At 45.9% G+C, this 25,112-nt stretch overlaps 1 protein-coding gene and 1 pseudogene across 2 annotated transcripts; both read right to left on the bottom strand.

The window, feature by feature from the left end:
• Positions 1–9,431: 9,431 nt before the first annotated feature.
• LOC129031006 (small nucleolar RNA U13) lies at positions 9,432–9,520 on the bottom strand (annotated as a pseudogene).
• On the bottom strand, positions 9,505–24,520 carry PDCL3 (phosducin like 3). 2 transcript variants are annotated; one of them, XM_054476270.2, is made up of 6 exons: positions 24,146–24,520; positions 20,595–20,709; positions 18,184–18,274; positions 17,482–17,625; positions 15,461–15,669; positions 9,505–10,625 (listed from the first exon to the last, which is right to left on the bottom strand). In XM_054476270.2, exons 1-6 carry the CDS (start codon positions 24,149–24,151, stop codon positions 10,483–10,485), a joined length of 708 nt encoding a protein of 235 aa, XP_054332245.1. In that variant the 5' UTR covers positions 24,152–24,520; the 3' UTR covers positions 9,505–10,482. The 2 variants fall into 2 exon arrangements, with proteins under 2 accessions (XP_054332245.1, XP_054332246.1); XM_054476271.2 differs by lacking the exon at positions 24,146–24,520 and adding an exon at positions 23,816–23,974.
• Positions 24,521–25,112: the final 592 nt, after the last annotated feature.

The following is a 25,112-nucleotide window of genomic DNA, read 5'->3' as shown; positions in this document are numbered from 1 at the left end:
GTGTCATTCCTTTTTAAGCCTCCCTCAACTGACAGAGCAAGGAAATATGCGTGTGTATACTACCCAATGCATATACATTACCTAAATATTTCTGTTCATAAGCATCTGTATCTATATTAAACTAAACAGGAGTGGCCAGGCATGGTGGCTCATGCCCATAATCCCAGCACTTTGAGAGGCAGAGGCAGGTGGATCACCTGAAATCAGGGGTTCGAGACCAGCCTGGCCAACATGGTGAAACCCTGTCTCTACTAAAAATACAAAAATTAGCTGGGCGTGGTGGAATACACCTGTAATCCCAGCTACTCGGGAGGCTGAGGCAGGAGAATCGCTTGAACCAGGAGGCAGAGGTTGCAGTGAGTTGAGATCCCTCCACTGCACTCCAGCCTGGGTGACAGAGTGAGACTCTGTCCCAAAAAAAAAAAAAAAAAAAACCTAAACAGGAGTTCATGGTGATGACTCCAACTCTAATCTATTACCACATGGATTATTCTCACTTACACTCACCTTTGCCCCCCACTTATCTGTAACTTCTCATGCTAACAGTGAGAAACCTGGCTCCCACCATCTGCCATCTATGTATTTAACTGTTCGATTCTCTGTATATATATAGCAGTGTTACAACTGTTAATTCACACCCATGTGATAAATGATTTTATCAACTAGAGACAGGGCTTGTGTACAGCTTCTTTTGCCCTTCCCCTCATGGACTCCACTCATTCCCAGTGCTGCTTAGGTTAGCACATTTCCCCCAGCCCCCTTCTGTGAAGTTGTTTCATACATTTGTAATGCAGTTAGATTGTCTTGTCCCATTCTGCATTTCATCCACGCGTTCCCCAACCCTCTAAAGATTTTTTGAAATTTGCATATATTAAGATTCACTCTTTGTGCCATGAAGTTCTATGAGTTTTGACAAACCCCTATTTTCATCTCTCCACTATTATTGTATCTTCAGAATAGTTTGACTCCCTAAAAGTGCCATGTGCTTTACCTATTCAACCCTTCCACTCTCCCCTGAACCCCTGGCAACCACTGATCTTTTTAATGTCTCTATAGTTTTGCCTTTTCCAGAATGTTATGTCTTAGTCCATTTAGTGTTGCTAGAAAGAAATACCAGAGGCTGGTAATTTATGAAGAGGTTTATTTGGCCCACAGTTCTACAGGCTATACAAGAAGCATGGCAACAGCATCTGCTTCTGGTGAGGGCTTCAGCCTGCTTCCACTCATGGCGAAAGCTGAAAGGAACCAATGTACAAAGATCACATGGTGAGAGAGAGGGGAGGGAGGTGCCAGGCTCTTTTTAACAACCAGCTGTCATGGAAATTAATAGAGTGAGTACTCATTCCATTGCGCGTACCCCCTTCCCTTCCAGGGAGGGTGTGTTAGTCTGTTCTCACGTTGCTATAAAGAAATACCTGAGACTGAGTAATTTATAAAGAAAAGAGGTTTAATTGGCTCATAGTTCAGTTCTGCAGGCTTTACAGGAAGCATGATGCTGGCATCTGCTTCTGCGGAGGCCTTAGGAAGCTTCCAATCATGGCAAAAGGCAAAGCGGGAGTGAGGCGCCTCACATGGTGGGAGCAGAAGCAAGAGAGAGAGTGAAGAGAGAGGTGCTAAGCACTTTTAAACAATCAGATCTTACAAGAACTCACTCACTATCAATTGTGAGGACAGTACCAAGGGGGATAGTGCTAAACCATTCATGAGAAATCCACCCTCATGATACAACCACCTCCTACCAGTCCCCAACTCCAACACTGGGGATTACAATTGAACATCATGGGATCTGGGTGGGACACAGATCCAGACTGCATCAGAGGGTATTAATCTATCCATGAGGGATCCACCCCCATGACTTAAATTCCTCCTATTAGACCCCACTTCCAACATTGGGGTCAAGTTTCATCATGAAGATTGGGAGATAAATATCCACATCCCCTTTCAGACTGGCTCATTTCACTTAGCATCCATGTTTTGTGTGTGTGTGTGTGGTTTGATAGCGCATTTCCTTTTGTTGCTGAAAAACATACCATTGTCCTGATATACCACAGTGTGTTTATACATTCATCTATTGATGAATGTTTTGATTGTTTCCAGTTTTGAGCGATAATGAATAAAGATGCTATAAACATTTGTGTGCAGGTTTTGTGTGAACATAAGTTTTCAAGTAGTTGGGTAAATACCTAGAAGCATGATTGCTGGATCATATGGTAAGACTATTAAGAGTGTCATCTATTTATGTTTACCGTGATTACTGTTTTAGATTTCCTTCTAAAATCTTATTTTGGACTTTCTAAGACCTGCTTTTCTGTTTCTTTTTATTCTTCCATCTGGTCTTCTTTTGAATTAACTGAGATTTTATTCCCCCGTTACTTTAAAAGTTATACACTCAAGTTTTTTTTCTTTTACTGTTACCTTGAATAATATATTTTTAACATGCATAAGTTTGCCAACCTCTTGAATACTTTGTAAAGGTCTAAGAATGCTTGAACTCCAGTTTATCCTCCTTCAGCTTGTGTACTGTTTTGTCCTGTTTTTTAGTTGTATTTTGTTCTTTATGTCCCAAACAAGACATTCTTTGCATTACTATGTGAAGTCAATGTTCATTAAGATTTACACTCCCCTTTTTTAGGTCAACATGCTTTCTTGAACCTCCTTAGACCTTTCATCAGTTCATCATCCTTCTGCACAAAGCAAATTCCATTTTTTTTTTTTTTTTTTGACGGAGCTTCATTCTTGTCCAGGCTGGAGTGCAGTGGCACAATCTCAGCTCACTGCAACCTCAGTCTCCCTGGTTCAAGTGATTCTCCTGCCTCAGTCTCCCAAGTAGCTGGGATTACAGGCTCCCGCCACCACACCCGGCTAATTTTTGTACTTTTAGTAGAGATGAGGTTTCACCATGTTGGCGAGGCTGGTCTTGAACTCCTGACTTCAGGTGATCTGCCCACCTCAGCCTCCCAAAGTGCTGAGATTACAGGTGTGAGCTACCGCTCTTGGCTGCAAATTCCTTAACTTTCCTTTAGTGAGTGTCCACTGGTGACAAACACATCTATTCTATGTCTGAAATGTCTATTTCATCTAGTTCATTCTAGTTCATCCCTACAATACAGCTTCACTGGCTATAAACAACTTTGGGTTAAAAGTTGCTTTTTCCCTTAAACCACTGATGACACTATTTCACTGTCTTCTGGCTTTCCTTCCTGCTGTTGGGAAGTCAGTAAGCCTCATCATTACTATCTCATAGGTTGTCTGACTTTTGTCGCTGCCTGATATCCTGCAGCTTCAATATATATGGAGGTATGGATTTATTTTCTTTAACTCACTTGGGATTTGTGTAAGTTTCCAAATCTGTGAATCGGTGTCTTGCATCAATTCTGGAAAATGTCTTTATCTTTTCAAATACTTTCTACTTCCAGTTCTCGCCTGAAATTTATTTGAGACATGCAAGAAAACCTCAGTCTTCCACATCTTTTTTCTTAAGCAAATTAACACAAGACGACATTTTTTTTTTTGAGATGGAATCTCGTTCTGTACCCAGGCTGGAGTGCAGTGGTGTGATTATCTCAGCTCACTGCAACCTCCGCCTTCCAGGTTCAAGTGATTCTCCTACCTCAGCCTCCAGAGTAGCTGGGACTACAGGTGTGCACCATACCTGGCTAATTTTTGTATTTTTAGTAGAGACGGGCTTTCACCATGTTGGCCAGGCTGGTCTCGAACTCTTGACCCCAGGTGATCCACCCGCCTCAGCCTCTCAAAGTACTGGGATTACAGGCGTGAGCCACCACACCCAGCCAGGATCACAGATTTTAAATGTAACATTTAAAATTTGTCCCACCCATTTGTCCCTGTGTTTCGGGGGAATTGGCTCTGCTTTCTAGTTCATTAATTCGCTGTTCTGTTAGTTATTTTTTTAAGGAATTCATTTTTATCTAAGGTACTCTGTTTTTTTTACACTTTTATATAACATAAAAAACTTTTTTTATACGTTTTTACACTTTTATATAACATATAAAAAACATTCATCTTATATTTTATGTCTGAAAATTCCACTCTCCTGTCTTTGCAGGTCTGGCTGTGCTGTCTGTTTTCTGCTGGCTTTCATTCAGGATGCCTTATCTGTTGCATCCTGTGATTTTGTGGGTTTGTGATATTTTTACTAGAAGCTCATGTTCTTGGAGCTTCTAGGAGAGAGTTTGAGGCTAAATCAAAGGTGTGTTCTAGCATAGATACACAGTTGCTTTGGCTATGAGCTCAGAGGTACTACCAGCTTAGGGCATCTTTTTCTTTTTCTTTTGAGAGGGAGTTCCGGCTCACTGCAAGCTCCGCCTCCTGGGTTCACGCCATTCCCTTGCCTCAGCCTCCGGAGCAGTTGGGACCACAGGCGCCCGCCACCAGGCCTGGCTAATTTTTTGTATTTTTAGTAGAGACAGGGTTTCACCATGTTAACCGGGATGGTCTCCATCTCGCGACCTCGTGATCCATCCGCCTTGGCCTCCCAAAGTGCTGGGATTACAGGCGTGAGCCACCGCACCCGGCCTTTTTTTGGGGGGAGGGGGTGACAGCAAGTCACCCCAAGTTTTGCTCTTGCTGCCCAAGACTGAGTACAATGGCGCAATCTCAGCTCACTGCAACCTCTGCCTCCCAGGTTCAAGCGATTCTCCTGCCTCAGCCTCCCAAGTAGCTGGGATTACAGGCGCCCACCACCACGCCCAGCTAATTTTTTGTATCTTTTAGTAGCGACGGGGTTTCACCGTGTTAGCCAGGATGGTCTTGATCTCCTGACCTCGTGATCCGTCCACCTCAGCCTGCCGAAGTGCTGGGATTACAAGCGTGAGCTACTGCGCCTGGCTGGGGCTTTATCTGTGGAGAGCATTTGAGGCTAAATCAAAGGTGTGCTCTAGCATAGATATGCAGTTGCTTTGGCCGTGAACTCAGAGGTACTACCAGCTTAGGGTGTCTTTTTTTTTCTTTCTTTCTGTTTTTTTTTTTTTTTTTTGAGACAGTTTCGCTCTTGTTGCCCAGGCTGGACTGCAACCTCTGCCTCCCAGGTTCAAGCGATTCTCCTGCTTCAGCCTCCCAAATAGCTGGGATTACAGGCGCCCACCACCACGCCCAGCTAATTTTATATTTTTAGTAGAGACAGGGTTTCACCATGCTGGCCAGGCTGGTCTGGAACTCCTGACCTCAGATGATCCACCCTCCTCAGCCTCCCAAAGTGCTAGGATTACAGGCTTGAACCACCACGCCCAGCCTAGGGCCTCTTTGAGAACCTGGTTTGAGAGGATTTTAGACCTGATGTAGCATGAGAATTAGAACTACAAACCTGCATGAGGGAAGGCTTGTAGTTGGCATCTCAGAGACAACTATGTTCTCTTCCAACTAGTGCCAGTTTCTCCTAACACTGAATGCAATCTTTTGGGATTCCAGCTGTTTGCAGGGAGACTTCCTAATCAGACCCCCAACTTAGGCACTCCCCTGGCTAATCCCCTGTCACCTGGTCCCCACAAGTCCATCCTAATAGAAGCACAGCATCACTAAGATTTGGTTTGTATCCCTAGGGAGAAAAGTTAAATGCCCCCTTACCTTCCTGGAGTTCTGCTTTCACTTTGTGTTTGGCCTCTCAGAATGTTTTCCTTTCTTACCAACTCAGTGAAACAGTTAAGAAGATAAAATTTAAAAATAAGTTTTATCCAACAGCTTGAGTCGTCATCAGGTGGGTTGTTCAGTGTTCTTCAAGTACTGGAAACGGAAGTCCAAAAGCCGGGCCCATGAAGTTACTGAAAGGCAATGGTGACAGCTAGAGGCAGGGAATACAGAGTACTCTTGTGTTATGTCAAGTAATTCAGCATCGGGCAGTAGAAAGCTAGAATGAATGTTTTGTCTGAGGTTTTCTTTGACAGGTGGTTTTATCAGGAAATGCATCAGCTGCTACTAACAGAGACCAAGACGGAAGTTATGTCTTTCCTAATGACAGAAGTCCAGAGAGGACAGTCAAGGGCTGGGATATAGTGGCTCCACAGCATCTTTGGGAATATTGTCCTTACTGCTTTGCCTCTATATATAAATACCTCAAGGCCCACGTAGGCTGCAGTCGCATGCACCCTTCCGTCAGAAAGTAGAAGGAAGGGGGTTAAGCCCACAAAGGGCACATGACAGTTGTCTGTTCCTCGTAGTAGCAGCTTGCCCAGAATTGAACTTCCAGCCAACCACCCACAGCTCAAGAGAGGCCGGGGTTTACTCTTTCAGCTGGTCCCATTGCCACTGGAGTGGGGTGGGGGGGGGGAGAATCCCAGATACTGGTGGGCAACAAGCAGTCTCTGCCACAGGACCCTAACACTGTCAGTACCTGAAGGCCCCATGTCCAGGGAGAAGCGGAAATCAAGACGGATGATTACTGGAGCAAAGAATGGGGTAGAGAATGTGGTCGAAAGCAGAGAGGGAGGGAGGGGACTTGGAGACAGGCACATCTTCACTTGAGACTGAGAGCCACCTGTCTCCAAGGTTATATCTGTGAGTAATAGCTGGTTTCTGTAAGCAGGACAAAAGCACTTTCTTTCTTTCTTTTTGTTTTTTTTTTTTTTTTGGAGACAAAGTTTCACTCTTGTTGCCCAGGCTGGAGTGCAGTGGAGCAATCTTGGCTCACTGCACTCTCCGCCTCCCAGGTTCAAGCAATTCTCCTGCCTCAGCCTCCCAAGTAGCTAGGATTATAGGGCGCCACCATGCCCGGCTAATTTTTGTATTTAGTAGAGATGGGGTTTCACCATGTTGGTCAGGCTGGCCTGGAACTCCTGACCTCAGGTGATCCACCCGCCTCGGCCTCCCACAGTGCTGGGATTACAGGCGTGAGCCACTGTACCCGGCCCCTTTCATGGGAGCATGTTTCTCACGCAGGCGCTGCAGCCACAACACTTGTTGCCTGCCATACCTGAAAAGTAGTTGGTCAAGATTTGGGATTATAGGCTGGGAGCAGTGGCTCATGCCTGTAGTCCCAGCACTTTGGGAGGCTGAGACTGGTGGATCACGACGTCAGGAGATCAAGACCATCCTGGCTAACATGGTGAAACCCCGTCTCTACCAAAAATTAAAAAAAAAAAAAATTAGTGGGGCGTGGTGGCGGGCGCCTGTAGTCCCAGCTACTCAGGAGTCTGAGGCAGGAGAATGGTGTGAACCCAGGAGGCGGAGCTTGCAGTGAGCCAAGATCGCGCCACTGCACTCCAGCCTGGGTGACAGAGCGAGACTCTGTCTCAAAAAAAATATATATATATATATATATATTTGGGATTATATAAGAAGGTTGAGTTTAAAGCTGGAGGTAATAAATGCCAAAAAAAAAAAAAAAAAAAAACTTTTGGCCCTCCCTGATGACGAAGGGACACCCTTCTAAATTGCCCTTCCATCTCACAGATGCCTTTCATAGCCAGCACAACTTTTTTTTTTTTTTTTTTTTTTTTTTTGAGACAGAGTCTCACTCTGTCACCTAGGCTGGAGTGTGCTGTGGCGTCCTTGGCTCACTGCAACCTCCACCTCCCGGGTTCAAGTGATTCTCCTGCCTCAGCCTCCCAAGTAGCTGGGATTACAGGCGTTGTGCCACCATGCCCTGCTAATTTTTTGTATTTTTAGTAGAGATGGGGTTTCACCATGTTGGCCAGGCTGGTCTCAAACTCCTATCCTCAGGTGATCTGCCCATCTTGGCCCCCCAAAGTGCTGGGATTATACCAGCGCAACTTTCTGAAGTCCTTCTGAACCACCAGGAAGCGGCTCTGCTGTAGGTCTCTGCAGAAGCAATGACTCAGGGTGTGAGAAGGTGAAGTTAGGCGTGCAATGAAGGAGGTGTATGTCATCTATCCACATCCTTTCTCTTCTCTACAAAAGAAGGAAGTATCTGATTATACAATCCTATCAATTTCACTATTCCCAATCATTTATTATCCCAATTTTCTGGAACCAATTTCCCACCAATCACTTAAGAAAGGGCTACCCAGCCTGGGCACAGTGGCTCACAACTGTAATCCCAGCACTTTGGAAGGCTGAGGTGGGTGGATTGCTTGACCCCAGGAGTTCGAGACCAGGCAGGCAACATGGTGAAACTCTGTCTCAACATAAAATACCAAAAAAAAAATTTGCCTGGTATGGTGGTGCTCACCTGTCGTCCCAGCTACTCAGGAGGGTGAGGTGGGAGAATCGCTTGAGCCTGGGAAGTTGAGGCTGCAGTGAGATGAGATCATGCCACTGCATTCCAGCCTGGGCAGCTGGAGACCCTGTCTCCAAAAAAAAAAAAAAAAAGTGGGGGCGGGGGGGTGGCCACCTAGCACCTGCTTAACCTTTCCCCACAACCCTTTCCTCCAAGCACAGAAGACAGCTTCCAGGTGTCCTTGTGTCCCCCACTGGTCACTGCTGTGTTCCTGCTGTGGAACTGGGGGAACTCAGTGCTTAAGCACCAAGTCTTATCACCTCTGTCACATCACTAATGTGCCAAAGGAATTAGAAAGAAGATACTAGTATTACAGGGAAGTCTCCGAGAATTAATCAGGGCTCATTTGCCAATGCCACAGGCACCTGAGCTTTTGCTGTGCTCAAACTAAATGCCTTCATCTGGTGTGCAGGCAAAATTATGAGGTGCAGTTTTCACACTTTGATTGAAGTGGCACAGCTAATAATTTAGAATTAGATCCTGTGTGGGCTTCATAGTGGACTCAAGCTCTTATCTGTCACTGTGGACACTGCCCCCTGTTCATGCACCACCTTTTTTTCTTTGTAAATGTGCACATTAAGGCTCTCAGGCACATGCAGCATTGAACTTTCCACCTCTGTTTTTCCCTCAAGATCTCATAACGTCAGCTACCAAGACCAAAATCTAAGAAGGTAGCTCTCCTACAAACCCCATGGAACCAGCATCCAAGTAAGAGGACTGACCAAATTTGTTCCAACCCTGCAATTAAAATTCCATGAAACACTTTCAAAGTACACCACCAAGGAATATGTTATTGGCAGCGCTGGCTCTTGTGTATGTGGGCGGGGTGCAGTGACTCACACCTGTAATCCCAACATTTTGGGAGGCGGAGATGGCAGGATTACTTGAGCCCAGGAGCTCAAGACCAGGCTGGGCAACACAGGGAGACTCCATCTCTATTTAAAAAAAAAAAAAAAAGGAGGGGGTGGAATCCAAATATCTAACACAGACACTTCTGTTAAAATGGGTCCAAGTTGCTTGTCATTCTTTGAATTAGAGCAAAAATAAATTTTACAACATAATCTAAAATAAATCCATGCTGATTCTTATTTAAGATTCAAACCAGCACTAAGTACTACATCATTCAACACAAATATCAGAAAATATTTCCTCTAATTGTTTAGTATCAATGTTCATTTGTTAAGTGAGAAATACTAACAGGATCTGGTTCACAAAACATCTTGATATATTGTTTTTTTCATATCATATGGGTAATGTGCCAACAGCCTAACAATATTTGAGGGGGGCACATCTCACACACGTGATCATACTTATGAACCACAAAATGAGTTTATTGAGATAGTTTATTTATGTATATGCTTATATATTTCCATAAATTAATGTCCTCTTATAGTAATCAAAATTAGTTAACAGGCCAGGCACGGTAGCTCACACCTGTAATCCCAAAACTTTGTGAAGACGAGGCGGGTGGATCAGGAGTTTGAGGTTGGGAGTTTGAGACCAGCCCGGCCAACATGATGAAACTCCGTCTCTACTAAAAGTACAAAAATTAGCCGGGCATGGTGATGCACATCTGTAATCTCAGCTCCTCAGGAGGCTGAGGCAGGAGAATTGCTTGAACCCGGGAGGCAGAGGTTGCAGTGAGCTGAGATTGTGCCACTGCACCCCAGCCTCAGCGACACAGCAAAGCTCCATCTCAAAAAAAAAAATTAGTTAACAGTCTGAGATAAACTATTTTAACAAGAAAACACATTTAACCAAATATGGCAGTAAACTGGAACCTTTCAGTTATTGCTTCGAGAAGGGAATGTTTCACAAAAATTGTTTCTTCAATACTAACATTCTTTTGTCCTAGAGACCATTCCTGTAGTTTGAGTTAATCTCATTGCTCTCTTTATAAAATAAAAATAAACAATGTTATCTATAAGGCTTAGTTTGCAATTTTCCACTGTATAATTTATTCACATTTAAAACTGTATTTCTTTTTATAGTTATATGTCAAAAAATAGTGACTAGGTTTTATGGCTTACTTAAAATAGAAATGAGGAAAACAGACATTTGCCATACAAATGGCTGGTTTTAATTTTTTTTAGAGGAAATACTATAATTTATAAAAGAGTTCCAAAATATTTAACAGAATCTCCAGCAATGATTATTTCCAAAATGTAAAGATTTGAAACATAATTTATACAAAACTAAAAACCACAAGGATTCATTCTTGCTTTTTCCTTTTTTAAAAAATCCAGACAATTTGTCACAAGAAAGTTCGGCATGTGATAGCAGCTGTAGCCTCAGTCACCCTCGGAATCGCTGTCCCTCTTCATGAGGGCAGAGCGCCGCACTGAGGACAGCAACACGTCTTCAATCGGCTTCTTAGGGTTTTCCTCCAGGTCCGTCATAATTGCTCCAGATTCAGACAGTTTCCATTCCAACTCTACATGGTAACGAAAAAGCAAATCACCTAAGGCACTGTGCTGCAAAGGTGCCCTCACCCTAAGTCCATCAAGCTAGTTTTTTCTAAGTAGAAAATACAATTATCGAAATTTGGCCCAGCACAATGGCTCACGCCTGTAATCCCAACACTTTGGGAGGCTGAGGCAGGAGGATCACCTGAGGCTAGGAGTTGAAGACCAACCCTGGGCAATACAGTGAGACCCTTATCTCAAAAAATTTTTAAATTACCTGGGTACGCCAAGTGCTGTGGCTCACGCTTGTAATCCCAGCACTTTGGGAAGCCAAAGTGGGTGGACTGCTTAAGCCCAGGAGTTCCAGACCAGCCTGGGCACATGACAAAAAATTAGCCCGGCATGGTGGCATGTGCCTGTGGTCCCAGCTACTTAGGAGGCTGAGGTAGGAGGATCACCTGAGCCTGCGAGGCAGACGTTGCAGACATTTAAGATCATACCACTGCACTCCAGCCTGGGCAGCAGTGAGACTGTCTCAACGATAAAAATAAAAGTAAATAAAAAATAAAAATTAGCTGGGTACAGTGGTGGTGTGTGCCTATCATCCCAGCTATTTGGGAGGCTGAAGTGGCAGGATCACTTGAGCCCAGGAGTTCAAGGCTGCAGTGAACCATGATCATGTCACTGCACTCCAGCCTACAGGACAGAGCGAGACCCTGTCTCAAAAATACAAAGAATAAACCTATCCTCTGATGACTACAATTTCCCAGTTTGGACAATTTCCCAGGAAGGAAATCAGCATGAAAAATTTGAAGGAAATAATTTCCACAGACCTGCTGGCAATCTAATCATTAAATCCAATTTTAATAAACTCTTCATCCTCATGTCCAGTATCTCAATCTATTGGGGTCGAAGAATAAATGTGTGGTGATACCCTAGAACTTACACATTTGTTCCAACTAATCAAAAAAGCACCAGATAATAAAGAATCAGTAACTGAAGACTCAACTCCAATACTTCACTCTTAAAATCAGCGAAATTCTTGTGGTCTGCAACCAAGTGAAGCAAAATCAAGTGATGTATTTGCCTACTTCAGAGAAGAGCCCAGGCAGAACCAAAGGACTACCTAAGAGATTCTACAACGAATGGCTTCGTGTAAAGGAACATCAAGGCAGAGAGCTCTGCTAACTGGACACATCGATTAAAATCTGAAAACCAGGCTGGGTGCGGTGGCTCATGCCTGTAATCCCAGCACTTTGGGAGGCCGAGGCGGGCAGATCACGAAGTCAGGAGATCAAGACCATCCTGGCTAACATGGTGAAACCCCGTCTCTACTAAAAATACAAAAAATTAGCCAGGCATGGTGGCGGGTGCCTGTAGTCCCGGCTACTCAGGAGGCTGAGGCTGGAGAATGGTGTGAACGTGGGAGGTGGAGTTTGCAGTGAGCTGAGATCATGCCATTGCACTCCAGCCTGGGCGACAGAGCGAGACTCTGTCTCAAAATAAAAAAAATCTAAAAACCAATTTTACTTAAGTCTTATCTTAATCTACTTTTTTGGAGACAGGCTCTCACTCCATCACCCAGGCTAGAGTGCTATGGTGCAATCATAGCTCACTGTAACCTTGAACTCCTGGGTTCAAATGATCCTCCCGCCCATCTCCCTAGTAGCTGAGACTACAGGTGTGCACCACCACATCTGGCTAATTTCTTTTTTGTAGAGATGGGATCTTGCTATGTTGCCCAGGCTGGTCTCAAACTCCTGGCCTCATGCAATCCTCCAGCCTTAGCCTCCCAATGTGCTAGGATTACAGGCTTCAGCCAACGTGCTCAGTCGAATTTTACTTGTCTTATTAACTTAAAGTGTTCCATGAAACAGAGAATAGAATGGTGGTTATCAGGGGAGGAGTGGAAATGGGAGATGATGGTCAAGGATACAAACTTTCAGTTATAAGATGGGTAAGTTCTGAAGACCTAACGTAGAACATGGTAACTACAGTGAATAATAATGTATTGTATACCTGAAATTTGCTAGGAAAGTAGATCTTAAGGATTCTCACCACAGTGAGGGCAGCTATGTGAAATGATGGTTAATCACTTGGATTGTGGTAATCATTTCACATTGTACCTCTGTTAAATCTCCATGTTGTATATCTTAAATATATTCAATTGTTTTGGTCATCATACCTCAGTCATGCTGGGAAAAAAAAAAAAGTGCTCCACAAAGATGAGCATTTTCAGCTCTAGGTACTTTGGTACTTTGGTTGAATGTTATACAAATTCAACCTGTTTCTTAAAAAAAAACAAAAAAAACAAGACTTCAAATTCCTGACTCAAGAATTTATATCCGGCCAGATGCGGTGGCTCACGCCTGTGATCCCAAACTTTGGGAGGCTGAGGCGGGTGATCACTTATCACTTGAGGTCAGGAGTTCACAACCAGCCTAGGCAACATGGTGAAACCCCATCTCTACTAAAAATACAAAACTTAGCCAGGCACGGTGGCGCATGCCTGTAGTCCCAGCTACTCAGGAGGTTGAGGCACGAGAATCACTTGAACCCAGGAGGCTGAGGCACGAGAATCACCTGAACCCGGGAGGCAGAGGCTGGAGTGAGCCAAGATTGCGCCACTGCACTCCAGCCTGGGTGACAGAGCAAGACCCTGTCTCAAAAATTAAAAAAAAATCTTTATATATCCACACATACATACATAAGTGTGTTTAATGTTACTGTTCACTTACACAAAGCAATTGTTACACGTAAGTTCACTAGACTTCAGGACGTTGTTTTGGAAATAAAAACAATTGCACACTTCTCTCTCCCCTCATGGTACATTTAAAAAAGGTCAAAATAAGATGCAAACGTATTTAGTTTGAAATGCTGTACGCCTTTGAACACTGGAATATGTAACTGATGTATCTCCTATATGTGTGTGTTTATGTGTGTTTGTATATTTATACTTTCCCCAGCTGAATATCTTTTTAAATTTGAGATAGAGTTTTGCTCGTTACCCAGGCTGGAGTGCAATGGCATGATCTCGGCTCACTGCAACCTCTGCCTCCTGGGTCAAGCGATTCTCCTGCCTCAGCCTCCGAGTAGCTGGGATTACAGGCATGCGCCACCACGCCCAGCTAATTTTTTGTAGAGATGGGCTTCACTATGTTGGCCAGGCTGGTCTCAAACTCCTGACCTCAGGCAATCCACCCGCCTCGGCCTCCCAAAATGCTGGGATTACAGGCATAAGCCACCGCACCCGGCCGCCAGATGAGTATCTTAGTGGTATAGTATATAAAGTCATGTTTAAAAATGTCTTTCTGGTAAAGCATAGTTGGAAATATTATTTCAATAAAGACATAAAGAGTTTCACTTGGCAAGAATGCCTCTGGGCTGAGGTTCTCTTTCACGTTCTGTGCGGATATGTATTTTGATACCTCCACGTTTAACAGGTAGAAAGGAATTAAAAAACACAGTCGGGCACGGTGGCTCACGTCTGTAATCTCAGCACTTTGGGAGGCTGTGGCGGGCAGATCACGAGGTCAGGAGTTCAAGACCAGCCTGGCCAACATGGTGAAAAGCTGTCTCTACTAAAAATACAAAAATTAGCCAAGCGTCGTGGTGGGCGCGTGTAATCCCAGCTACCTGAGAGGCTGAGGCAGGAGAATTGCTGGCAACCAGAAGGCGGAGGTTCCAGTGAACCGAGATCGCGCCACTGCACTCCAGCCTGGGCGAAAGAGCAAAACTCCATCTCAAACAAACAAACAAACAAACAAAAACTACATCCTTCCAAGCTAACAGGCAGAATAAAATAAAATTTTAATTTAATTTAAAAGCTGGCCAGGCGCACTGGCTCACGCCTGTAATCCCAGCACTTTGAGAGGCTGAGGCGGGTGGATCACCTGAGGTCAGGAGTTCGAGACCAGCCTGACCACATGGAAAAACCCTGTCTCTACTAAAAATACAAAAAAATTAGCCAGGCATGTTGGCACATGCCTGTAATCCCAGCTACTAGGGAGGCTGAGGCAGGAGAATCGCTTGAACCTGGGGGGCAGAGGTTGCAGTGAGACAAGATCACGTGATTGCACTCCAGCCTGGGCAAGAAGAGTGAAACTCTGTCTCAAAAAAAAATAAATAAAAGCTACTAGCCGGGCGCAGTGGCTCACGTCTGTAATCCCAGCACTTTGGGAGGCTGAAGTGGGTAGATCACTTGAGGCCAGGAGTTTGAGACCAGCCTGGCCAACATGGTGAAACCCCGTCTCCACTAAAAATACAAAAATTAGCTGGGCGTGGTGGTAGGTGCCAGTAATCCCAGATACTTGGACGGCAGAGGCAGGAGAATCACTTGAACCCAGGAGGCAGAAGTTGCAGTGAGGCGAGATCGTACCATTGCACTCCAGCCTGGGTGATAGAGCAAGACTCTGTCTCAAAAAATAAATAAATAAATAAGTAAATAAATGTAAAAGCTACTAACATACTCAACTGAGAATATTTCTGTAGAAAAATACAAATATATACATTAACATCTCCCTGTGTTCATGTGAATTAAAGCAAAAGTGAATGTTGTGATTTCAAGCTACAAAAACATCCAACTGTAGAGACAAAATATATTCCACACCAATATGAAAAATGTTTATACTTAAGTCTATCATGCCTTCCTTAAACTAAGAATCAGTAAAGCCCAGTTGTAATTGTTCCTGATTATGCAACTAAGATGAGATTAAATGTGCTTCTGTCCTCTTAACAGTCACTCACACAGGCAGAGGTGAACTTGACCCACCATCGTTAACAGGAGTCCAGGAAATACACACTCTCTCCAACAGAAATGCGCCTCCCATCTCTCACCGCCCCGCCTGTCTCCCAGAGCCCTTACCATCTCTTGTCAGGTTCATGCCACCAAACACCAGAGGACCAATAAACTGAGCCTTGATATCTCCTTCCAGGTAAACAAATATCGTGGGCAGATTCCTATCAGGATAATTGGGTATGCAGGTTGTTGAAATGGCTTTGATAAATTTGACATCAGGAAACTTCCTGGCAAGTCCACTGAGGTGCTGATTTATCAGGGCACAGAGGGGAATTCTATAAAACACACATAGAAAACAGAAGCAATTATGATCCTACATTTATACAGAACAAAGCTCAATGACCCTTCTACCCTAAGTAAAACCTTGTAACAGTTTCACAAGTAATTCTGCTGCTAGCTAAGATGAATTAATGTTTTTTTTTGACATAGGGTCTTGTTTTCACCCAGGCTAAATGGAGTGAAGTGGTGTGACCTCGGCTCACAAGCAATCCTCCCACCTCAGCCCCCCAAGTAGCACTTTGGGAGGCCAAGGTGAGTGGATCATGAGGTCAGGAGTTCAAGACCAGCCTGGCCAAGATGGCAAAACCCTGTCTCTACTAAAAATACAAAAATTAGCTGGGTGCAGTGGCAGGCGCCTGTAATCCCAGCTACTCAGGAAGTGTGATTACAGGCACCCACCACCATGCCCAGCTGATTTTTTTTTTTTTTTTCGTAAAGACAGGTTTCACCATGTTGCCCAGGCCACTCTCGAACTCTTGAGCTCAAGATCCGGCCACAATGGCCTCCCAAAGTGCTGGGATTACAGGTGAAAACCACCATGCCCAGCTGAATTAACATTTCTTAAAAACTTCCTAATATGCTGAGGGAAAGTGAAGAACACAAATCCAAAGTCCAATTTATTTGACAAAACAAGTCAGAAAAACAGCTTCAATGTAAAAAATAAAATTGCTATACATTTCTTATAAGGTTGAATGAGAAAATGCTGAAGGTTTAGAAAGTGTGAAATGTCAGAAAACGTTTTCTGCTTTAAAGAAATTCCTGGCCAGGCGCGGTGGCTCACGCTTGTAATCCCAGCACTTTGGGAGGCCAAGATGAGTCGATCACGAGGTCAGGACTTCAAGATCAGCCTGGCCAAGATGGTGAAATCCCATGTCTACTAAAAATACAAAAATTAGCTGGGTGTGGTGGCAGGCGCCTGTAATCCCAGCTACTCGGGAGGCAGAGGCAGGAGAAATTGCTTGAACCCGGGAGATGGAGGTTGCAGTGAGCCAAGATCATGCCACTGCACTCCAGCCTGGTCAACAGAGTGAGACTTCGTCTCAAAAAAAAAATAATAAAATAAAAAAATAAGCACTGGACTCTACAGTTTAACACAAGACTGAAGAGCTGAGAAAAATCAGAAGCCCTCAGTATCACACAGTTCAGGAAATTACTACTTTAAAGGCCAACCTTGCCATCTATGAGATAAATTCATTACATAGAATGTTGAAATGTCAGAGTTCCTGTAAAGGAATAAATAACTTAAGAATTCCTTTTCAAAAACAGAAAAGCATAGTCTTCATTGCTATACTTTAACAAAGGCATTCGTATTAGTCACAAATTATTAACTTGAAAGTCTTAAGATAAAAAAATTAAGTAATAAGGAAGGTGTGGGCAAACCAGCAAAAAAACAAAAAAAACTCAGTACCAGAAAAATTTTTTTTGAGACAGAATCTTGCTCTGTCGCGCAGGCTGGAGTGCAGTGGTGCAATCTCGGCTCAATGTAAGCTCCGCCTCCCAGGTTCATGCCATTCTCCCACCTCAGCCTCCCAAGTAGCTGGGACTACAGGTGCCCGCCACCACGCCCAGCTAATTTTGTTTTTGTATTTTTAGCAGAGACGGGGTTTCATCGTGTTAGCCAGGATGGTCTCGATCTCCTGACCTCGTGATTCACCTGCCTCAGCCTCCCAAAGTGCTGGGATTACAGGTGTGAGCCACCGCGCCTGGCCCAGAAAAAGACTTTTTAAACCCTCTGATATAGGTAACGCTTGAGATCCTGAAGACATAAATTCAAATTAACATTTGATAGAAGTGGAAGATCAGCTCACCCTTGTTTGTAAAGGTGCAAGATGACCCACAAGCCCTCGCCAGCTTTGGTAACTTCTTGAACATAATCCTTCCCTGAGATCTCCAAAACTTCTCCAAATTTATTCTTCAGTTTAGTTACTTTCCACTCAGCCAGTCTCTGCCGTCTGCACAAAACAAAGAGAGAAACATCTTACATCACAGACACAAACACGTGTACACATACATCGTCTAGAAGGCAATCCTTGTAAAAGCCCAGGTTTATTTATTGGTCTCATAGCAAAAATCTAAGATCAGTTTGCTAAAATTCACAATATTATTTAACTGTAGTCACTCCTAGATGTTTCAGCTGAAAATTAATTTTTTGAAGGACACACATTTAATTTTATTTTTTGAGACAGAATTTGGCTCTGTCGCCCAGGCTAGAGTGCAGTGGCACAGTCTCAGCTCACTGCAACCTCCACTTCCCGGGCTCCTGAGTAGCTGGAACTATAGGCATTTGCCACCACACCCAGCTAGTTTTTGTATTATTTATAGAGACGGGGTTTCACAGGCTGGTCTCAAACTTCTGAGCTCAAGCGATCCGCCTGCCTCAGCGTCCCAAAGTGTTGGGACTACAGGTATGAGTCACCATGCTCAGCCCACACATTTTATTGCCATGCCAAAAAAAAACCAAAACAAAACAAACAACAAAAAAACAAACAGCCCCTCTGGGTGGCACTTACCTGTACATTTCAATAGCACGTTCATCCTCCTCATTAAACTCGTCTTCATGATCCTCCAGCTCTTCCAAAGTCATATCTTCATATGTTTTCACTGAATTTAGTTACATTGGCAAAAAGCAAAAATTTAAAAAGATGAACAAACATGCATTTTTCTTTTTTCCCCTCTCTTTTCTCCTAAAGATATGCATACAACACCAGATCCTTAGCCCATCTAAACAAAAATTACTTAAGGCACCACACTACATTAGAAGCTGAGAGGCCGGGCATGGTGGCTCATACCTGTAATCCCAATTTCTTGACTGACAGCATTTTCCCCAAGCCCTCAGATCCTCCTCCCCTCTCTTCTCCTACCCTGCCTCACCCTGCCCCACTTTTTTCTTTTTTTTTTTTTGAGACGGAGTTTCACTCTTGTCATCCAGGCTGGAGTGCAATGGTGCGATCTTGACTCACTGAGAACCTCTGCCTCCCAGATTCAAGCAATTCTCCTGCCTCAGCCCCCTGAGTAGCTGGGATTACAGGCGTGTGCCACCACACCCAGCTAATTCTTGTATCATTAATAGAGACAGGGTTTCACCATGTTGGCCAAGCTGGTCTTGAACTTTCCGACCTCAAGTGATCTGCCCATCTCAAAGTGCTGGGATTATAGGAGTGAGCCAACCGCCCTACTTTTGAACCCTCTGCTGATTAAAATTCCCCAGGCTCAAACCTTTGACTACTTTCCTTCTTTATCCACACCCACTCCCTTGGTGATTGCATCTAATCTCATGGCTTTCAATGCTATCAATATGCTGACAACTCCCAAAGTATAGGCCTCCAGCCCAGACTTCTCTAATGTGGAGAAAAACATACTCAAGCGCCCTCTTAATGTGGCTATTTGTCTAATAGGGATCTGAAAGTTAATGCACCCCTTGGCTGGGTGCAGTGGCTCACGCCTATAATCCCAGCTTTTTGGGAGGCTGAGGTGGGCGGATCACTTGAGGTCAGGAGTTTGAGACCAGCCTGGCCAACATGGTGAAACCTCATCTCTACAAAAAATTAGCCAGGCGTGGTGGCACATGTCTGTAATCCTAGCTACTCGGGAGGCTGACGCAGGAGAATCGCTTGAACCTGGGAGGCGGAGGTTGCAGTGAGCCAAGATTGCTCCATTGCGCTCCAGCCTGGGTAAAAGAGCGAGACTCTATCTCGGAAAAAAAAAAAAAAGAGAGAGACAATGTCACTCCACCGTTTAAACTTCCAAAAGCTTCCTGCCTCATTAGGTGTAAAGGCCAAGGTCCTTACTAGAAGCTACTGGGTCTGCTGAGGCTGCTCTGAACTCTCTCTCCCCCAGCGCCTCCAGCTCCTCAGGGATTCCCAGCCATGCCAGGGCCCACGTTTCACTCGCTCACGTCACCCCCTTCAGGAATACCCAGATGTCTTCTTCACCTCCTTCAGGTCTCAACAACTCCCTCAGGTCTACTCAAATGTGTTCTTCAGCTCCTTCAGCTCCTTCAGGTCTTTACCCAAATGCCAGCTTCACCTCCTTCAGGTCCATGCAAATGTCATCTCAGTGAGGCCCTCTCTGACCCTGCTTCTCCTCCAACCCTTTCTAGTCCCTTTTACTGCCTTATTTTCTTTATTGTTTACTGTCTGTCTCCCCCACTCAAATGTTGGTTCTCTGAGGGCAGAGAATTGTGTCTGGCTTACGCATAACTAAATCCCCAACCCCAGAAAAGCACCTGACAATGATAATCATGCAATAAGCACTCGCTGGATACTTTCTAATAAATCCTTCTCTAAATTAGCTCTAATGTGTCAACAGAGGACAAAAGTACTAGTCCCTGTGACCAATGCTTCTCCAACTATGACACGCATCAGAATCCTTTAAGGCACTTGTTTAAAATGCAGATTCCTGGGCCTCATTCCAGAGACTGCTTCAGTAAACACTAGGTGGGTGGGGTTACCAGCACTCCAAGGGACTCCCATTCAGACAGTACGACTGCCTTTGAGAAAACCCCCCTCAGACTCCCACACATTGCAAACATCTTACACCTCCCCACATGAAGCTATTTTTAGTTAATATCCTCAATGAAACCACAGAGAATAAAGTATATGCTCAGAAAAATACAAATACTAAAAACCTTGAACAAATTTCCATGACATTATCAAAGGGAATCACAGACCAGAAAGCAGAAAGAAGTATTTTCTTCAGTGCTCATCTGACATGGACAAGGACTTGTGGGACATATCTGAAGTCCCCTAAGTCTATGCCTCAGGAAGGTGAAGGTGAGAGATGCCCTGTGTCTTATCTGAGGTCCCACAGACACAGAGAGTGTCCATGCTGGCACTCCGACCTGTCTCCTGGCAGGGCAGTCACAGGCTTAGGGAGCCATCTCCTAACCCAGACAGATGCAGAGGAAAGCGAGTGAACTCACCCACTGACTGCTGGAGGATGCGCTGCTCCTCTTCCAATTCTTTCAGACTTTCCTTGGGGGGTAAGATACCCTTTTTGCGTAAGATGTCATTCCACTCAGTGTCTGCGTTGGGGTCCTAGAAGAGCAGGACCAAGGTTACCACGAGTGCTAACTCTAGCATGTAGGGCGCCATGTTGGGCAAGGGGCAAAATGGGAAAAGTGACAGGAAGGGAGGAATTCACACCAGTCTGTGAACTATTTCTGAGAAAGTGTCAAAAGATCCACAGCCCCTGTTTTGTTTTTCCTGTCTACCCCTCCCTGAATGGAGAAGCTATTCTTGGTGTAAAAATTAGGATAGGGAGTGCAGATCAGTATCAATACAGATACCAAGGTTCTGACTTGGCATGCGTTCAATATTTTTAATAATGACTGAGAGTGCCGGGCACGGAGGCTCACGCCTGTAATCCCAGCACTTTGGGAGGCTGAGGCAGGCGGATCACCAGGTCAGGAGATTGAGAGCATCCTGGCTAACACGGTGAAACCCCGTCTCTACTAAAAATACAAAAAATTAGCCGGGCGTGGTGGCGGGCACCTGTAGTCCCAGCTACTTGGGAGGCTGAGGCAGGAGCATGGCGTGAATCCGGGAGGCGGAGCTTGCGGTGAGCCGAGATCGTGCCACTGCACTCCAGCCTGGGCGACAGAGCAAGACACAGTCTCAAAATAATAATAATAATAATAATAATAATGACTGAGAGTGACTCATTCAACAGATAAAACTTAAGTATCTACCACATGTAAATTATTATGGGCAATGGGGAAGAGTGGTGAATGCAAGAGTCACCTGTGTTACAGTCAAGAGGAAGAGACAGGCAACAAACAAGTATATATACAAACTATACACAGAGAGATAAAATTGTGGCAAGTGCAATGACAAACAGGCTGCCATTTTAGAGAATTACCCAGGAACCACATTCCACAGAGTAGATAGGGATGTTCCCTACAGAGGAGGTGACATTCCGTCTGAGGGTGGAAAGCAACCTGTGATAGGAATCTGGGGGCTTAAAAATAATCTTCCAGGCCAGGCACGGTGGCTCACGCCTGTAATCCCAGCACTTTGGGAGGCCGAGGTGGGTGGATCACAAGGTCAGGAGATTGAGAGCATCCTGGCTAACACGGTGAAACCCCGTCTTTACTAAAAACACAAAAAATTAGCCGGGCATGGTGGCGGGCGCCTGTAGTCCCAGCTACTTGGGAGGCTGAGGCAGGAGAATGGCGTGAACCCGGGAGGCGGAGCTTGCAGTGAGCCGAGATCGAGCCACTGCACTCCAGCCTCAGCAACAGGGCTAGACTCTCAAAAAATAATAATAGTAAAAAATAAAAAAAAATCTTCCAGGCTGGGTGCAGTGGCTCACACCTGTAATCCCAGCTCTTTGGGAGGCCAAGGCAGGCAGAGCATCTGAGGTCAGGAGTTAAAAGACCAGACTGGCCAGTATAGTGAAACCCCATCTCCACTAAAAACACAAAAATTAGCCAGGTGCACGCCCGTAATCAAGAAAATAATCTTCCAGGCAGAGCGGCCTGCGGCGTGCATAGTGCCCAAGAGCAAAGAGACTGTGACATTTTGAGGATCTCAGGCTGCAGATGTGGCTTGGCTGACAGAATTCTCTAATGGCCAAACCTGAGAGGAAAAGCTGAGACGTCTCAGAGTAGCTCATAACATACAGGGCACTCTAAGCCCTTTTTCTTGTACCTTGCCACCGAATCCTCACAAGCCTAGGAGAGGCATGGCATTTAGAGGCACTGCCGTGCTAGAACGGCTGGCCAAATCAGCCAGCATCAAAATCACAAAGGATCAATGTCATAAAGACTGATGTAAAAGTGGCTCTTAGATCCAGAACCCAGCTGCCCAAGCACCGGTTTGCATGCTGTGGCAAGAACACTGCTAATGGAGCTCAGGCTTGCTTTGGAATATGAAATCAGGAGCACTGTGAAAAGGGCACTGGGATAACCAGCCTCCAACCCCAACCCTGTGTAACAGTTCTGAGATACATCAAAAGAAAAATGAGGCCGGGAGCGGTGGCTCATGCCGGTAATCCCAGCACTTTGGGAGGCCCAGGCGGGCAGATCACGAGGTCAGGAGATCGAGACAATCCTGGCTAACGTGGTGAAACCTTGTCTCTACTAAAAATACAAAAAATTAGCCGGGCGTGGTGGCGGGCACCTGTAGTCCCAGCTACTCAGGAGGCTGAGGCAGGAGAATGGTGTGAACCGGGCAGGCGGAGCTTGAAGTGAGCCGAGGTCGCGCCACTGCACTCCAGCCTGGCCGACAGAGCAACACTCTGTCTCAAAAAGAAACAAACAAACAAACAAAAAGAGCAGAATCCTTTCTACAGGGTGGTCAGGGAAGGCCTCAAGGGACCTGAAGGACAGGGGATGCAAAGGAGGCCAGGGCAGCCCTCAAGCTACCACTTCACCATTTAAGAGTGTCTAGGCCAGGTGCGGTGGCTCATCCTGTAATCCCAGCACTTTGGGAGGCTGAGGCTGGGCAACATAGGGAGACCCCATCTGCACAAAAAATTAGCCCACAGTGGTGGGTGCACGCCTGTGGTCCCAGCTACTCCGGAGGCTGACAAGGGAGGATGGCTTAGCCCCGGGAGGTGGAGGTTGCAGTGAGCTGTGATAGAGCCACTGCATTCCAGCCTGGGCAACAGAGCAAGACCCGGTCTCAAAAAAAAAAAAAAAAAAGTGTCTGGCTCCTGGCAGGCACGCCCTCCCCTCTAGCCCCTAATGCCTCCCTCCCCAGCAAAACCCGCACCCTCTCCTCTCCATCTGCCACTAAGCAGAGATTAGAATTTCTGACCACTGCGGGATCCTTGGACAAGTTGGCATAGGTTTTTGCCCACAATGGTGCCCATTTCCATGGTGTTTTCATTCATTCTCTTTAGGCTTTAACCAAATTCCGCTAGTAAGTTGCAGCTACAGAAAAATAATTTATTTTACCTATTTAAAAAAAAAAAAAAAAAGACGAAACAGAGGGACCCTCGCGGGGAGCTCTGGAACCCGAGCGGTCAGATAGGGAACGCGCCCCAACTGGACCCCAGGGCTCGGGGGAAGAGGGTGTAACTAAGCCCTCACCTGGCTCTCAGTGGAGCCAGGAACACCGGCTGTGCAGCTGCTTTACGTGCGGAAGACCCCGGGCCGGACCCTCCGCTTCCTAACACCTCTGCCCAGGTGTGCCTTACGGGAGTTCAGGAGAGGAGGTAACTTTTGTTAGGCGGGATCCGGCAAGACCTTCACAGGCCCGGGTGGGTAGAGGCCGCGAGGAGACGTAGTCCCGGAGGACGAGGTTTGGGGGACCCGGTACACCGATGCGGGGACGCCCAGGCCATGGGTCCTGGTGGGACCACGCCCGCCCTCCCGCACTGCGCCTGCGCAGGGCCTGGAAGCGCCGGGCCTCCCTCGTGCCTGCGGCGCCGGAGCTTCCCACAGGGCGGGCGTCCAACGCCGGCCCGGGCCCAACAAGACAAACGAACGGGCCGCAGCCCCCAGACCCGAGACCCGTCCTAGCTCACCTGCATCTTGTTTCCAGTTCAGTTGCTCAAGCCAGCTGTGCCGCGGCACCCCTGCCCCTCAGCTCCCTTTTGTGCACGCGCACAGCGCCGCCACGCCCCTTCCCCCAGCCCAGCCTTCGGCCCGCCCAGGGACGAGCAGAGGGGAGTAAAGGCGGAAGCAACAGCTTTGAGTCTGCGCCCGCTCTTCAAGGAACCGGCAACAGAAGCTGTTCGCATGCGCGAGATAGGATCTGCCCACTGTCCTGCTCGGAGTGCACTTGACTTGGGTCTAATTCTGGTCGCTGCCTTATTAGGGCTGGTCTTCAGCGGAGGAGGAGTGGGGCTGGGTGGCGGAGGAGCCCGGGGCCGTGTGCCTTTTCCAGCTGCCAGCCCAAACCTGTAAAGACGTCTCGCTCTGACTAGCCTAACAAGTCAGAAATGGAAAATTGCCTCTAGGCCGGGCGCGGTGGCACACGCCTGTAATCCCAGGCCTAGGCGGGCAGATCACTTGAGGTCAGGAGTTCGAGATCAGCCTGGCCAAGATGGTGAAACCCCGTCTCTACTAAAAATACAAAAAAATTAGCCGGGCGTAGTGACAGTTGCCTGTAATCCCAGCTGCTCTGGAGGCTGAGGCAGGAGAATTGCTTGAACGGGGGAGGCGGAGCTTGCAGTGAGCTGAGATCGCTCCACTGCACTCCAGCCTGGGTGACAGAGCAAGACTCCGTCTCAAATAAATAAATAAATAAATAAATAAATAAATAAATAAAAATGATGCAGGGTCTTCTGGAATTCACCCACGATCACTTCAGCCTTGGAAAAGGCAACTCATTAATAAGACATTGAGATCCTGCTGTGTACCAGGCATCATTCTAGGCTCTGCATGCAGCAGTGAGCAAAACACTAAAGCAAAGGTGAAAGTCATCTGCTGTGCCTGAGTATCAGGAGACACATGTATGCAGGCACACAGGCACTGAGCAAAAAGCAGCAA

This window comes from Pongo pygmaeus, chromosome 12 (assembly GCF_028885625.2).
Source record: "Pongo pygmaeus isolate AG05252 chromosome 12, NHGRI_mPonPyg2-v2.0_pri, whole genome shotgun sequence".
Classification (NCBI taxonomy): Eukaryota; Metazoa; Chordata; class Mammalia; order Primates; family Hominidae; genus Pongo; species Pongo pygmaeus.
The sequence above is the reverse complement of the archived record's forward strand: the minus strand, read 5'-3'. Positions and strand labels throughout refer to the sequence as shown.